Here is a 16746-nt window from a genome sequence, read left to right as displayed (position 1 = left end):
ATCATGGTCAGTGTGTGGACAACTGTGGCTGGTATTAGGTGGAGGGGACATGATATAAATACATTCTTTACAGGCCACAGAATACAACCCAAAACCATTGAGAAATGACTTGGGGATGGTGATACCTTTGGGGTTCTATGGGCCTCTGGCCCCTGTTGGTGTGGATAATGGAGAGTTGTCTCTTTGGCTAAAGAGCCCAGTGCCTCCCAGAGAGACTACAGACCCACCAGAACCCAGGCCAAGCTCTCCCAGCTCATGAAGTGAGGGTGGAGGGTAGGGGGCTGTCCAGCAGGGGATCTGGAGAGACTGGGGCACAATGTGTGACTTCCTGGCCAACGTCCCCTGTTCCTGTATTAGGCTCAAACCTGGTAACTTGGGAGAGGTGCAAAAAGGAGACTCGGAAAGTCAGTCCTGATGTGGGAGGATGTAGGTAGCAGTTACAGAAGTAGGTGCCATAGGGTAAGTACAATGAATGAACAGGGAATGTGGCACCTCTACAAAGTGGCCCCTCCAGGGCACTAAGGGGCAGAGCCTTGGCACACTAGACGGCTCTGGGCCTGAGCTCGGGCTCTAGCTGGTTTCTAGGGCTCCAGAGAAATGCAGCTCTACCACCCCTGCAGATCCCTGGGTCTAACAGCACTAGGAAAGGTAAAGGTTCTGAATTCAGCTGCGCCACAGGCAGGCACTGTCTGCAAGGACTCTGGATCTGTACCCAGGAAGCTGTGTTATTGGCTCTGGATCTCCTGGCCAGTGTCCAGGCATTCAGCAAACCCACCACCACCACCACTCTACCTCTTTCCACATGGGAGACCCTGAGCTCAACCCAGAGATTGCTCCCTGCTTTGCAGATGTCAAAGCAGATCTGACTCTTCAATGTGTGGTAGCTCTGGCTACCCTGTGGACCACAGTTGTCCACAGGGTAGCCAGAGCCACCACACATTGTCACTTTTTGGCTTACACCCAGGTAGGCTGGTGGCCAATGGGAGTGAATACCTGGGGAGATTTGGACTCTGCCACTCAGCTTCTCACTTGCTCTTGTGGCCTTGAGCCCTCTTTGGTTCTCTGTCTCCTGTTCTGTAAAAATGGAGAAAACCTAACAGTCAAGCCTTCCTCCCTCAAGGAGGACAGAGGAAGCCTTGTCTGGTGTAAAGTGCCGAATAGATGCCAGGGATATGGTCTGTTGCAGTCATGTTTCTGAAGGGCACAGGTATCTATAGGCCCTTTAGAAGAATAATAAACTTGAGAAGAACTTGGACTTGGTTCAGCTGTATCACTCAGTAATGTGTGGAAGGCAGACAGAACTAATTCAATTTGCCAGACTTCTGCAAATTCAACTTGAGCACTCTATCTGGAGGGGTATGCGGAGGTACTTAAATGGCAATGGGTTTGGTCTTCAGTGTCAGAAACTTTGGGGAGAGTCAATCCAATTTAGCAGGCACTTTCTGCCCACCTTGCCTGGTACTGTGTTCCCTGTTAGAGGCTGAATAAAAATGGCTTTGACTGTAAGCCAGAATCATTACCATCCCTACCTAGAAATGCCTAGCAGTTTCTTTTCTGGGATCACCAGCAGCAAAGAACCTGAGCTTGGTCCCTGAAGCTTTATGCCCTGCCTCTGGCTGGGGCTCAGGACCATGCATTGTAGGAGCACAGGATAAACTGTGGTAGCCAAAAGGGAGAAAGAAATCCTTGGAGCTAAAAAACATTGGTAACACTTCTCAAAGACACTTTCGATTACGTGCAAATTGCTCATTCATAAAAACGGGTAACTAAGAGAGCTGCTGTGGATGGAAATGACTATACATTCTCTAAGGATGACTCGTTCATCAAGAACCTCAGCAACCTGTTCTCCTCCCTCTCTGGCTTCCCTCAGCTGAGCCTAGGATCCAAGAGAGGAGAGGCAGGACCAGAGCTGAGAGGTGAGGAAAACTGTGTCTCCAACCCCATTTCAAAATCCAACAGAACTGGGGGCTAGAAATGCATACCTCCTCCCTCCCCTGCCCCAAGCTAAGAACTAGTTCGGATTCATTTTCCATTCTGGACCTTTGGGGCCCGGATCTTCACCTACAGTGACTGCAGGTGGCATCAGAGCTGCCTTTTGCTACCTCCTGGAAGCCATTTCTCTTAGGGCTAAAGGTTAGAGAGGAGGAGTCCTGAATTTGCCAAGGGGTGCTGTAGCTCACTGTTTAGGATTCCTTCAAGAATCCCCATCCACTCAAATTGATTTAGAGTAGATTAAAGCCAGAACCATGTTGTGCCAATAAATAACTATCTACTTTCCGGGTAGGGGAGAAAGAAAAGAGAAAAAAATCACATGCAGTCTAAGTAACCCTCACTCACCCCCATACTGTTCTTTCCTTGTATGATTTTTACGCAGGTGCTTGTGGACTGGATAGACGTCAGAACACATACATTATGGACAAAGGCTTCAAAGGTAGAGTATCCAACCCTGATGTCCCATTAGAAAGGGCTTAGCAAGATAAAAGAATGCAGATCTGAAATGACCAGGAATTCTGTCTGAGGAACTACGCATTCCCCCCATCCACCCGCCAAAAAAAAAAAAAAAATGGTTAAAAGACCACATGACCTGTGGCTGCTGGGTAGCTCTGCCTAGGAACAATCATGATAATGAATTCATCTTTCGATTTCAGTAGCTCCTGCTTAGCCAATGCTTGTGGGTTGTTTTTTTTTTTAATAGATGCCAACTAAATGTCTTCGGAAATGTAGAACGTCATTATCCAACCAATTAGCACAAATTCGATTGATTATGAAATCTGAAATAAAGTCAATCTACCTGCCCCCAGAAGCCTCCTGTCATTGTGCCGGGGAGGAACGCCACCCCGCACCTGCTGGCTTTCTGGGGCACAAGGAAGGAGAATGATACCCAGTGTTAATATTGTTTGGCGCTCCACCCTCAAGAGTCCCTGCCCCTGAGAGCAGGGAAGCCAGAGCTAATCCCCAACACAAGGGAACTGCCAGTCAGCTCGTCCCTCTAGGAACGTACAGGCAAAGCCAAAGGTGAAAGCTCAGGTCCTGCTCCTGCGCTGAGGCCCAGGATTAAGTGACAGAGTGTATGAAACAGACAACTTGGAACACCACGAACCTGGGTTGATGTCCCTACTCTGTCACTTATTAACTGTGACCCAAAACTGTGAGCTCTCCAGGGCTCCACTTCCCCATCTGCAAGACGGGGATAACGATGCCTATCCTACTGTCTGACAAGTTACTGTGACTATCCAGTACATGACAGATGGGAGGTGTTTGTATGTACTGTAGAGGGTTGTGCACAGGTAACGGGGCTGTCTTTATGTCTCTAGGGTCTACTTAAAGAGTCTCAGTCAAGCTGAAAGGGATAGGACTGACAGAAAAGGTCCCAATGGATATCTTAAACCTAACTGCACCAGAATCACCTGGAAAGCTTATTAAAAATACAGAGGTTCAGGATCCCTCTCCCGGAGGTTCTGATGCAGTAGATCTAGGGTCAGGCCCAGGGATCTGCATTTGTGAGGAGTACACCAAGCTATTCTCATGCAGCATATCACCCAACTATCACTTAGAAACCACGGGACTAAAATGACCCAGATTTGCTGAATACTATTCCGGTCTTTCAGGCCAAGCCTTAGATACTGACACCTGAGACACAACCATTTTTTTCCTAACCAGGGAGAGCTAGTTGTCTACAGCCCTTGGGAGGGTGGTTATTAGAAGTGGGTGAGCTAGGGGTGGGTGGTGGTGGTGAGTACTGTGTTCTGAGCCACAGAGCAGTAAGGCGGAGTCCCCATCAGCACATGTCAGGACGTGCAAGTGTCAGGAAAACTGTCTGAAGAGGCCACCACTAGGCTCCCAGCCAGCCAAAGGACGCTGCTAACCTTGGGAGCATCATTTTGACCCTTTTTAATAAGTTTTGCCTTAAACCATCCAAATGGTGCTACAAGCAAGAATCATTACAGTAGGTAAAGCTAAAAAGAGAAAGGACAGCTCTGTTACTTAATCACCATCACCTGAGACCTCAGTTTCTTTCTCAAGGAAGTGAGGATACTGGGCAGAAAGATCTCCCAGGGCCCTTCCAGCTCTGAGAACATGCATGACTCAAGTGTGAATGAACTGAGACAGGCCCAGACACCTCAGTACATGAGCACGTAACTTCCTTGTGCACTCTGTTGTCCCCTGCACTGTGATCAGGAGAGCTACTTTCAGACTCACAATCTTCAATGTTAAGACAGAGCTAAGGAAAGCAGCATCTCTGCCTCAGTGACATTTCATTCCTGTTTGGTGGGATCATATAACTGAGCATCTGAGAACAGGGAGAGCCTTAGCAGGCTGGCGGCCAGATGTTTTTGCACCTTTAAATTAGAGAGAAAAGAGGAGCTGTGTAGGCAAATGTACCCACCGGTGTTGGGGACCAATACATCAGAACAAGAGAACTCAAAGAGAGGAAAATGGTATGTCCTAGTTTAGAACTTCACAGAAGTACTGATCAAAGACATAGAATACTTTGCCAAAACCCCAGAGAAACATTTAATAAACTAGTTTGTACCAAGAATGAAACTATTTCCTAAAACCATGGGCCAAAACCAAATCAGAACTGCTTAGACTTAAGATCTAAATGTTCTCTGAACTCAATGGGAAAGAGCCCTAGTCTGCTCACAGCATTGTTTTCTGGGTCTTGGTTTCCTCCTCTATAAAAGGACATGGTTACACCAGCACCATCTCTAAGGCCCTTTCCAGCTCTGACATTCTAAAAGTTTTCATTTCATTCAGTCACTGCCCCTCTTTCCCTGACTCCACGTCATCCTGAGGTTAGATTAGACTACTTACTGTGCTAATTCCCTTTTACCTCTCAATACCCACCATCTCTCTCCCTCTCCTCCTTCTCCCCTTCAGTGCCCCAGGTTCAATTCCTGTCTGTCAGGCAGTTCAGAGTGCTACTCAAGTCCTCCCCACTACTCTCCATGACCTGGAGGCCTTGATCTCACTGTTGCTGGTTTTCCCCACCTCTGTGCTCCTTGCTATCCAACCTCCAAATCTCTCCTCACAGTAACCTTGGGTTCTGAGGTAGTGAGGAGCCCAATGACATCCTGAAAACGTCTTTTTTTCCAAGCCAGCTTGGTTCTCCTTCTGGCCCTGAGATCTCCCCCTCCTACTTCCCATGTCCTTGTCTCAGCCCAGAGAAGAATGCTAACTTATAGCCTAGAAAGATAAAGGGCAGGTGGCTGAGAAGCAAGAGATGGATGTTCTGTGCCCAGAGAGTTGGGCTTTCCCCAACAGTGAAGTCAGTTGGTCCTTAACTGGATGTTAGTGTGAACCTACATGCCTGAGTAGGTACAGAGCCCACGGTGAGCTCACAAGGTGGCCCTGGGAAGTCATTTCCCCTCTCTGAATATGCTGCTTCCTCTATAAAATAAACAGATTTAGATTAGCTCGTTTCAGAGGCTCCTTCAGTCTCTGAAGAGGAGCCCTGGTGGCACAGTGGTTAAGCACTCAGCTGCTCACCAAAAGGTCGGTGGCTCGAACCCACCAGGTGCTCCTTGGGAGAAAGAAGTGGCAGTCTGCTTCCATAAAGATTTACAGTCTTGGGAACCCTACAGGGCGGTTCTACTCTGTCCTATAGGGTCACTATGAATCGAGTCAACAGCAGCGGGTTCAGTCTCTGACAGTATAAAGCTATGTGTGATCCTTGGGAGGTGGGAACTAGATGAGAGCAAATGCCAGGGCATTACAGGGACTAAGCCTTCAGTCCTGATGCTAATTACAGGCCTGGGTTCTTGGAAGAGTGACTGGCTGGAGCTTGGGTACAGCTCATGCTTCCCCTTTCTTTGCAGAATACCCTCAAGTACAGAGACTGGAGTGGGGGTAGAATGGTAAAAGAGTGAGGAAATGGCTTTGAGCAGCTGGTTCTTTTTCCCCACCCTGTCTGTCCTCCCTCCCTCAGTACAGGCATGTAGGTGACTCATCTGAGGAGACTGACTTCCTAAGGTGGAGCTTTCCAGCTTGCCCTGCCCTTCCCCACCCTCCAGTTCCCAGTAGCAAAGGGAACCACCAGATCATTCCATAATCCAACGCTCCCCCACCCCCACCAACCATTCGACTAATCCTTTCCCTCCAACCTCAATTTCTCTTTGATCCTTCTAGGTTCATCCCCTGCCGCAGAGCAGGACAAACGATCTATTTCCCCAAACTTGAAAGCAGCCCTGCCTTTTCTGATGAAAATGAGAAGAGAGGCACTACTGGCTGGCTAAGGCTCTGATAGGCACTGAGCTAGAGCTTCAAGGCTCTGCCATTACCATACTGAATTAGTCATGGGATAGCCACAAGAAGTGCAGCCCTTAGCCTCTCTCTCAGCAGGGCTTGGCCCCACAGCTAAAAGGTATTCCTTGTTGAGGGTAAGGTAAGGCTGGTGCAGAAAGAGTTGGCATATAGACATGTGGGGCAAGAGCACTGGGTGGCAGGATGCGGGGGGCACTCTGGGTATCAGAGAAGACGGGTTGAATCCTAACTACCTACTAACACTGGGCATGATACTAACAAACTTTCAGAGCTTCAGTTTCCTCATTTCTAAAGTAGTAATAATACATCTTCCTGCCCAGCCTCCTTCACAGATGAAGAAGTTTCAAATTACCTAATTGCAGTGAGAACTAGCTATAAATACTATACAAAGTGAGCCACTGCCATCCTCGTTTTAGAAAATAAGCAACTGAGGCAGCTGCCAAGGGCAAATTAAAGGATGTGTGTCTGGGTGGGAGAAGGGAGGTGTTAGGAGGGCTTTTCACTCAGGAGCTAGCCCTTCCTTAATTAAGCAATACTAATCTTAGCTTCCAAACAAGAAGCGTTGAACAGTACTGCCTTATTCGACTGGCAAGTTCAGAGAATCTGAAGTAGGACAGACGGGCCATGCCAGCGTTCCTGGGCTTATCCACCACTGCTTTGTACTATGAAACGAAGTACCCACTGAGGCCAATTTCTGTGGCATGGGGCAGGGCATGGCCCAGCCACTTTTCCCCATGTGAGCCTCAACCTGCAGCTAGGCCTATCGGCCTCCTTTAGTCCTTGCTAGGGCTGGCTGGGATCGCTCATTAGGTAGCAAGGCTGTTTCCTCCACCTCCTCTCTAGGGTTGTATACTATTAAGAGGTCATAACCCGAGGCTGTGGGCTAAACTGTGAGAGAAAGTGCTCTGCGCCTGGTTCTAGAGCTTGTAGTGCTCCTGACAAGTAATGTGACATTGGAGAACTTCCCCACTCTAAGCCGCAACTTCCTGATGAGCAATAAGGGGGGGGGGGTTTAAAAGGAGGAAGTAAGGAATAATCATCACTGCTCTACCTGCATCACAGGGTGTTGTGAATGCTGGAATGAACTAACAGGTGAATGTATTTCTGTACAAGATTGAGGATCGTTACCTCAGTAACCTAAAGCGACCAACAATAACCTCATTAACATAAGAGTAAATTCCCTCCCAGTGACCTGTTAAGAAAGAAAAGACTCTTTGTGGTAGCACCCATCTCAGCTACTTTAGCCACGTGAAATGCTCTGCTCTCACTGGCAGAGGGAGGTACATCTAGGCACCCCCTGAATGACACCATCACTTCTACTTTTTACATTTCACTACTCTCATGTTTTAAACAACATACAAAGTTGTTACAAGTGAAACAGAGGTAAACCACCCCAGAGGATCCACTGTACCCTTGCTAGAAAACAGGAACTTTTCAGAAGCCTAGTTTGAGACTGAGGTGCTTTTACACCTCTGTAACACTTCATTCTGCCCAACTCCCATCACCAGCTCCTAGGGGGCAGGGATGCCCGCAGAGTTTGCCACTTAAAGGCTGCCAGATGGCTACCATCTGTGCTAAAACATAAGTGCCTACTTCTTCTGAACCTGAGCTTCTAGTCATCAAAAATAAGTCTGAAAAAGAGTATCAGAGAAAAAACACAGGCTGAGGAGTCCCAAGTCACGGATTCAGGTCTTGACACTGCTATTTTACTAGCTGTGTGACCTTAGCCAAGTCACTTCCACTCTCAGGTCTTCATCCCATAAAATGGAAACTATCAACTATCGTTGCAGGATTTTGTAAAAATTAAATAACAGATGTGAAAGCATGTTATGAATATCTTGAATTAGTGCATTTCTGGTGCTATACCTATTCAAAACAAAAAAGTTCCTATTCCCCCCAAAATATAAGTTTCTTTAATAAAAAAAGAACCCTGTCTACCTGAGAATGCACTCCTCAACACATTTAATTAGCAAATCTTGAATTATCGTAGGCTTTTAGGGCTCCAGGATCCTAAAGACACATAAACTCGACTGCAGTCTCCTGCTTCTGGTATTTAAATGAAGACGTATGTCCTTGCTTCTCCTAAAAAATCTCTCTTGCTTTGCAGATTACATGAAAGAATCCGTGTGCAGTTCTAGCACTTGCTCCTTGAGTAGCAGCGAAAACCCTTACGCCACAATTAAGGACCCACCCATCCTCACCTGCAAGCTTCCAGAAAGCAGCTATGTAGAAATGGAGTCACCTATGCACAGGGGGTCTCCGTACACAGATGTGCCATCCTTGTCGACATCTAATAAAAATATATATGAAGTTGGTAGGTGTCTCAAATAAGTAACTTAGTGAAAATCGGGCCAATAGTGCTGCATCTGAAGTAAAAACAAGCCCTCTCCACTCACCCTGTCTTGAAAACACACCCTTCTTTTGTTGTTTTTCAAAGAATTCAAGGTGAACCGTCTTTCCCAGGACTGTCCTCTCATGCGGGAAATCAAATTCTTGGGCCAACTCTGCTTTAAAACACCAGGACTAGCATGAAGCAGAAATGCTGGGGGGTGGGGTATGGGTCTGCACACATTTCAACTGATTGTTAATACAAATTCCAGTTTAGAAAACAATCAGAACAGACGTTTGCAAGTTTCTGAACCACCCTCTTCTATCTTCTCCCGGTTTACCCTGTGTCCCTGGGCTCACTGACTAGACCCCTAACTCCAGGATATTCTAAATCTCTTGGTGGTGAGGAGCTTGGGATTCTGATGGCACATTCACTTAGATTTTCCATCTCTTGAGCCTCAGTCCCAACCCTCATATATTTGTTATTAATTTGTAAACCCCTAGCTTCTCTACCCACCAAGTTAAAATAGAACTCTCTTACCCGCAACGAGGCAACAAAAGCTAATCTGTTCTCTGAACTCATTTTTCACTATATTCCTTAGAGCCCACAGTCAGTGTGGTCCAAGAAAGCCGCAGTCGTAACTCCAGCTATATCCAGAATCCATACGACCTACCTAAGAACAGCCATATTCCCGGTCATTATGACCTCCTCCCAGTAAGACAGAGCCCTGCCAATGGGCCCTCCCAGGACAAGCAGTCTTAAAAGAGGGATAAGCTTCTCTCTTGCAATGTACTCTGCTGAATATTCTCTGGCTCTCTGAAAGAAGACAATCCTTTGACTTGAAATAATGGTACAGACTCCAGCTGCATGTTAGTTATTACTTCCACCTGGAACTAAAGAAGAGTTTCGGAGTGGGACTGGGGTAATTGTTCAAAGAAGTCTGTTCACAAAGGCAAACCCTATCACCTACCAACCCCGAACCCCAGATGCCCGGGATTATATGATTTTTAAAACATTTAAGATACAACTCCTATCAACATCAGCTAAATATATATATAACTATCCGAAACATGATGCTTAGAAAGCATGTAGAATAGGGTTTACAAACCTTCCTGGGGGAAGGGGGACTGGGGAGGGGAGAGAATTAAAGGATCTGAAATGTGTACGTACTTTTGGTTGCTGTTACGACCTAAGATAATGAGTACATAGACATGAGCTACGCTAATACCAATACTTAAATTACCTGTGCATATATGTCTGCTCCATCAAATTACAATGGCCAAGATTACAGAGTTTGGCATATAGTCTAATGCTGGGAACTTCAATTTTGAAAAATAAGACTTTAATAAATATAAATTAATTTTTTCTCTTCACCACTGTTTTGGTAATAGGCAAAAAACAAAAGTTTCCAAAGCAGCAGTTTCTATCTACAATAATGATTTCTAGGCCAGCTTTACCAAATCTCGCCAATTCAAAGGTCAAGAACATGTCGCAAGTCAGCCCTGGCCTTGTCTGATCTCTTTAATCCATCTAACACCTGAGTCATTCCATGTGCAGCAGAGCTCTGAGACAATGCTTTACGTTTAAGCACTCACAGACTGATCAGAATTAAGTATCAAACAGCTCCTTGGCATCCCCAATTTATTTGGTTGGCTTTTCTTGACTCAGAAGAGTACTTGTTTTCAAGCAGTTCTTCATAAATCTTGAGCTTGATGTAGTATGGAACCTAAAAGTGCAGAGAAAATGAGACAGATGTGGATATAGCAAGTTTTAGCTGCTTAAAGTACATTATGCTTTCTGATAGAACTAAATGAAATTAACAAAGAGGAATGGACTGTAACCAGTTGTTGTAACATGATGTAAGAACTTAATAGTATATAGCATCTAAGGATATCAAGTGCTTCTTCTACCTTGTACCTTAAAACCACCACCTACTGAGATGGTTGGAAAATACATTACAATGAGTTAATGCTCCAGATCGCTGGGTATTCAGATGTGTCTATACCTTCCAGTGCTAATGAGCACAGGTAAACTGTGGCTCTGATGGGTCAAAATGGAATCAATCCCTAACCACTAAAGAGGACCTGCTCACAAAAATTAAAGACCCAAAAAAGGAGGACAAACAAGGAAGCTAGTGACCACCTCTGTACCACTCCATTCTCTGACACCAGGCCAGCCAGTAAAAAGTACTTCCAAAAAGGTATACAGAAGAGGAACTAAATGACTGCAAAGCTGGACTAGCTGCTCCAGAAGTATGGGAGTTCTGAAGCCCTTCAGACAAACTGAATGTCTGCCATGGAACCCATTAGTTTGGGTTCAAAAACAAAAAACACCAAACCCATTGCCATCAAGTCGATTCTGACTCATAGCAACCTTTAGGACAAAGCAGAACTGCCCCATAGGGTTCCAAGGAGCAGCTGGTGGATTAGAACTCCCAACCTTTTGGTTAGCAGCCAAGCTCTTAACCACTTACACCCCCAGGGCTCCTTAGTTTGGGTAGTAACCAGCAAATGCAAGAAAATAAATAAATGAGTAAATTCCCCCTCCTGCCCTCTTCCCCAAAGGCTTGGACAAATTTCACTGTTAGGGGAAAATATAAAATACATGAATGCTGCATGCGTGCATGGGAGCAAGTGATCAGCATTATCAAGTTTACTTTTCAAAAAAGCCTTACTAAAATATAAAAACTAGCAAATTACTTTGTAGGACCAAGTAAATATTTCACATACACATGTAGAAAGAAATACAGACAAAACACTTACCTCGGTATTTCAGGGCAGCCAGTGCTCAATTATCTTTGTGAAGCAAGGAGTAAGAAGCATGGCAAAGTCAGATCAGCAAGGAGAAATGTCATCTCGATCCCAGGTTTTATCTTCTTCCCTTAGCCTGCATGTACAATAACTGCTACCTGGCAGACTGAAGACAGGCAGCATCACTCAAGTTTCACCTCTCTTTTGCCAACTATCCTCTGGGCAAAGGTATTCAGGAAGAGGTGGCATGATGGAATGGGAAGAGCACTGGGTCAAGAGATTTGAGTGTTACCCTGGCAAGTTCCATGCCCTCTTGGGCTCCTTTTTCCCCATGTGTAAAAAGCGGCAGCAGAGAGGGTAAGGAGCTCTAACAAGTCTTCAGCTCCAGCATTCTATGATTTTTAAAGAAAATCAGGCAATTCAGAGAAGGAAAAGGCAGAGGGTGTTGAGTAATCAATCCAATGATGACAACAGCTGCCTTCACATACCTAGGAGTTACCTATAAAAGATAGCTCAATCTTACAGAACAGCTGTTAGGAACTTCTCACCAGCACTGGCACAAACAGGTTCATGGTCAGCCTAAACATGTGCACTGTGTTTCAGTTCGTTTTATTGGTGGCTTGGGAAGTTCTGTTCAATGATTTCACATAAACTAAAATTTTTAATCAAATAAATTGATGTGCATACAGTTCAAATGAATAAAGAAAACAATTATTGTACAACAGCATAAGTGAGACTAAGAAATGGCAATACTTTTTTTAAACACAGATTTGTAATATATTTGTTCACTGTGCAGAGGTATTGAACCTTGTACAAAATAAAATGAATTTCTCCAACTAATTTAACAAGAACGCCTACTGTCGTGTTGCAAAGTGAAACTGTATCTATAACCTACACCTTAAGGGCTGAACTACATTTTGCGTGGTTACTTCAGGCAGCTGGAAGAGTGAAAATTATCCAGGGCTTTGAACTGGTTTGTTCCAGCTCAAATGCCTGCTGAGAATTTTAATTTCTAACAAGTTCCCAGGAAATTATACATAAGAATCATGTGGGGATCTTGTTAAAATGCAGATTCTGATTCAGTATATCTGGGGGTGGAAATTCAAATTCTCAGCCAGGAACTTTTTAGAAATTCTTCAGCAGGGGTCTGAACCAGTTTGTTCTGGTTCGAATCCCTGAAATTATCCCAATAAATGCTTGAAAACAAAGTGAAAAATGATACCAAATTTCTAACAAGGAAGTCTCTTCCTTTAAAGTAACAGATGAAATCAACATATTCATGTTCAAAAATTATTGAAAGAATCTCATACACACAAGTATATCAAAATTAAAGGGTTTCTCTGTTTCCACAAAGATTTGGACTCAAAGACAACTAACTATTACAGCTTGTGCTCAGCTCCAGAGGCACAAAGGTACTTCTATGGGATGGAATAAAGGCAAGAGTGATGGCTACCTAATTTGCATAAACGCAATGAATAGCTTTCCCCTCGCAGAAGTTACCATCCAGTACAGCTATTTATCCTGCGTGCATCTGTTTTAGGACCTTTAAAAACATATCCTGTGACCTAACTGGTAAAGAAGCAGCAGGATTAATTTCGTAGTAAAACACAGGTGCTAAAAATAGCGTTAAAATAGCATTCAATGGTATAAATTTAACATTTCTCCTATGTACTTTCAAAGGTTTGTATATAATCCTGATATTTAAGTCATACCAAAACCTTTCAACTTTTCAGTTAACAAGACTTAATGTGATACTCAAAGCTCATTCCAATTTAGTAAAATGTTCAACCAAAAAAACACTTTGCTAGTTAAAAAGACTCATAGAGAAAAAACAAATCTTGCTAACAGTCTTAGGCCATTCTTGACGGCTGGGGCTTAACATCTCAGCAAAAGACAAATACAATTAAGGGTTATATGGCCAAAAAAGTGGTACAGAATTATGACTTTTGAGATACAAGACTCAGAATACTACCCAGTACTATAAATGATAACCATAGGCCAGTCGCTGCAGGCTGTGCACTCAATACGGAAGATCCAAGAATGGTAAGTAGTGCGTTCTATTAGCCATTCATCTGACCAGAGGGAAAGAAGAAGAGGCCCATTTAATCAGTGTGTGGCAAGAGAAGACAGAACTCTTTCTCAGAAGAGAAAATCTCTCCATTTACGAGTAAATGGTGACGGATACATGGGGTTTGTTATTTATACTTTTGCTTATGTTTAAAATTTCCTATAATAAAAAAAATAATGGAATGGTTTAATTCTTTAGCTATTGCTACCCAAGCTAAACTAGGTAAATCCTAGGATTGGCCCCTCACTTTTAGATGGTCCTCCCTTATAATAAATGAACGCCACGGGCAAGAAGAAAAGGCATTTATTTAGTAAATAACTTCAGTAACCATAGTGCAAAGCTCTGAATGGAGGTGGGGGAGTAGATATTAGGAATATAAGTATGGACAAAGCACATTCCCTGGCTTTGTGGACCTTAGAATCTAACAATCGCAAAAGGGCAGGAATAAACAGAGGGCACAGGTGATCACTGGAACACTAATTATATATTCTCTGATTTGCAAAGTCCCTCCTCATCCCAGCTTCTGCCTCCCAAGTCATTGTCTAGCCCAGCAGATGGCCCTCCAGAGCCTTGCGTAAGAGAAAGCATAAACCGCCCACTGCCATCGAGTTGATTCCGACTCATAGTGACCCTATAGGACAGAGTAGAACTGCCCCACAGAGTTTCCAAGGAGCGCCTGGCGGATTCAAACTGCCGACCTCTTGGTTAGCAGCCGTAGCACTTAACCACTACGCCACCAGGGTTTCCAGAGAAAGCATAGGGACCTTCAAAGGCAAAAAACAAAATAAAACCCATTGCCTTCAAGTCAAGTCCAATTCATAGTGACCCTATAGGACGTGCCCTATACGGTTTTCTAGGCTGTAATCTTTATAGAAGCAGATCACCAGGCCTTTTCTCCTGTGGAGTGGCTGGTGGGCTCAAACCACCAATGTTTCAGTTAGCAGTCGAGCCCCTAACCATTGTGCCAACAGGGTTCCTCGTAGGGACTTTGGATCTTATAAAAGTACAAAGTTATTTAGATATCCACTTTAATGTAAACATAAACCAGTAACTGAGGATTCTAGTAATTTCCTCCAGAGTTGGTTTCACATCAAAGATAGCCTAGAGAAATAAGAGTTGCTTCTTGGGGCTTCCCAGGTTGTCTCATTTAAGATAAGACCTTCTATAATATTCTTGGGCCCCTATGATGAAAGGCTTTGGCATAGATGCCAGTACCATGGTCAGCAACCTCTTAAAAGATCTGACCAGGAACCTTACCACGTTCCTAGAAATGTCTGAGAAACAAGGTGGAGGAAATGGTATGCTGAGATTGGAGGCTGTCAGGGAATGGGTACTAAAAGCAGTACTCTTAGTGGCATGGCGGGGAGGCGGGGTAACAGGATCTGAGATTTTCTGGTTTTAGTGCAAGGTTAAGTTCCCACTGACTCAAAGGTAGGAAAGCAATCCTGTTGGCTATTTTCACTACCTTCATTGGTAACAGAGATGGTAACAGCCAGCCTACATGCCACCTTCTGCTCAATGCTATGCCTAATACATGTTAAAGAACTGAATCCAAATAGTGTTTAGACGACTAACATTTAGATTACTACACCAACGGCCAGATAATAATGCCATTTATATCACGTGTATGGACATGCAAACCTACACGCTTTGATTTAATCACTGTTTTTACTGGATAGCTAGCTCCTGTAGACTGGTTTACATTTTTTATTCCTATTATGGCCAATTAAAAAATAACATAAAATCTTTTAAAAAGTTCAACTCTCTCTACCAGACTGAATAGTTTTTAAAGTGTATCTTAAAATCCAGCAGAATTTAAGAGCAAAAGTCAAAGTAAGCAGTTCCCAATTTACAGCTGACACAGCAGCCTGTCAAATGCCCCTCCTCCATTAGCACATGCGGTACTTTGATGCACACTATTGAAACTGACGACTGTTTTGCAAATGTTCTAAAAGCTTCTGTCTTATTTAACGAAGTCAGCATGGAAATAAAGACGGCATTCTAATCAAGTTATTTTGATAAGACCAAAAACATCTTGCAAAGTGTGCACCTAAATTTTACTCATCTATACATTTGAGTTAAACAGGTACAACGGTTCAGCTATTAGTACCTGAAGAGAGAGTTCATTCACAGAATGAGAAGAGTTAGAGCTGGCATGAACCCCAGAAATTATCTAATCCAGCCCCTTCATTAATGGAAGAAGGTGAGGCTCAAAATAAAATGACAAGAGCTATGAGCAGAACCCAAGTCTTGGTCACCCAGTTCAGGGCTCAAGTATACCTGCCACTGTTAATCTTTTAACTCACATAGTACATACAGTTTAGCATATTTTCTAATATACGCCTTGTATAAAAATGTCCTTTCAAATATTCTTTTTCCATCCTCCAATTCTATTTTCAGGAAAATGAATGTCCTCAATTAAATTCTCTCAGCCTAATGGTCTCCCTTATATATAAGTTGTAATGTAATTAGCACTTTATATCACTTTAATGTTACTAGCAGTCTCCTACAGCTTGGGGGACACAACCATTCCTTAAAACATTAGATTGACAACCCTAGTTTATTTGCCATACCGTATAGGTGAGTGGGAAAGGTGGCCTGTCAAGTTCCACGAAGGGTTGTGGTATTGCCTCAACCAGAAGAAAAATCAGCCCTCTTCTCTTTGGCATGGGTGTCAGGATTCCTTATCTAACTTTATGCTATCCATCAAATGACATGGTAGAAGAGGGTCCCTTCATGATCTTTGCTCTTTTTTTTTTTTTTTAAACACAGGGAATGGATGTCATGCACAGTCCTTACACAAAGTTCGTATTTTCCCAATGTTTTGAGATTTTTTTCCAGGCTTATGATGTTTGTCAAATAACCAACCTCCATTTTTCTCCCTTGTAAAAAAAGTCCCGTAAATTGAAATCTAACAGATTGGAGTAAGTTCTTAGTTACTCAACCTTGATAACTGCTTCTGGTACAGACCGAAGTTTTTGTCTCTTAATGGTAAATGAAAGAGATTATCACAATAGTGCAAACCATTGAAAGCATTTGTATTTTGTATTCTGTAAATACAAATCGCTGAAGGCAAAAATTAAGATGTTCATTTCCCAATGATAAAATAATGTGACTAGTTCTGATGGGCAGTCCAAACTCTTAAGAAGTCTGAATTTGCTGCAGAACCCCTCAGGACTTAAAAGACCTCCAGCATAACTCACTGGTTGGCACCTCTTCTTAGAGTTACAGGAGTTACAATTTAGCATACTCAGTGTAATGTTGAAGACAACTTACCCTCATACAGTGAAAACCACTATTAGAGGGAAATCACAGCTAGCACTAGAGAACAATGA

General features: G+C 43.7%; 1 protein-coding gene across 7 annotated transcripts in view; it reads left to right on the top strand.

Annotated features, from left to right (window-relative positions):
* Window positions 1–9705, top strand: part of MEGF11 (multiple EGF like domains 11) — a 404509-nt gene extending 394804 nt beyond the window's left edge. For 4 of the 7 annotated variants that reach the window (XM_049905533.1, XM_049905530.1, XM_049905531.1 and 1 more), the window contains 2 exons: window positions 2375–2431; window positions 8372–8781. In XM_049905533.1, the coding sequence (XP_049761490.1) occupies window positions 2375–2431; window positions 8372–8595 (281 nt within the window). In that variant the 3' untranslated portion in view covers window positions 8596–8781. Of the gene's footprint in view, window positions 1–2374; window positions 2432–8371; window positions 8782–9194 lie in introns of those variants that run through there. The other 3 variants (XM_049905536.1, XM_049905535.1, XM_049905534.1) reach the window with 3 other exon arrangements.
* Window positions 9706–16746: the final 7041 nt, after the last annotated feature.

This window comes from Elephas maximus, chromosome 13, assembly GCF_024166365.1.
Source record: "Elephas maximus indicus isolate mEleMax1 chromosome 13, mEleMax1 primary haplotype, whole genome shotgun sequence".
NCBI classification, from domain to species: domain Eukaryota; kingdom Metazoa; phylum Chordata; class Mammalia; order Proboscidea; family Elephantidae; genus Elephas; species Elephas maximus.
The sequence above is the reverse complement of the archived record's forward strand: the minus strand, read 5'-3'. Positions and strand labels throughout refer to the sequence as shown.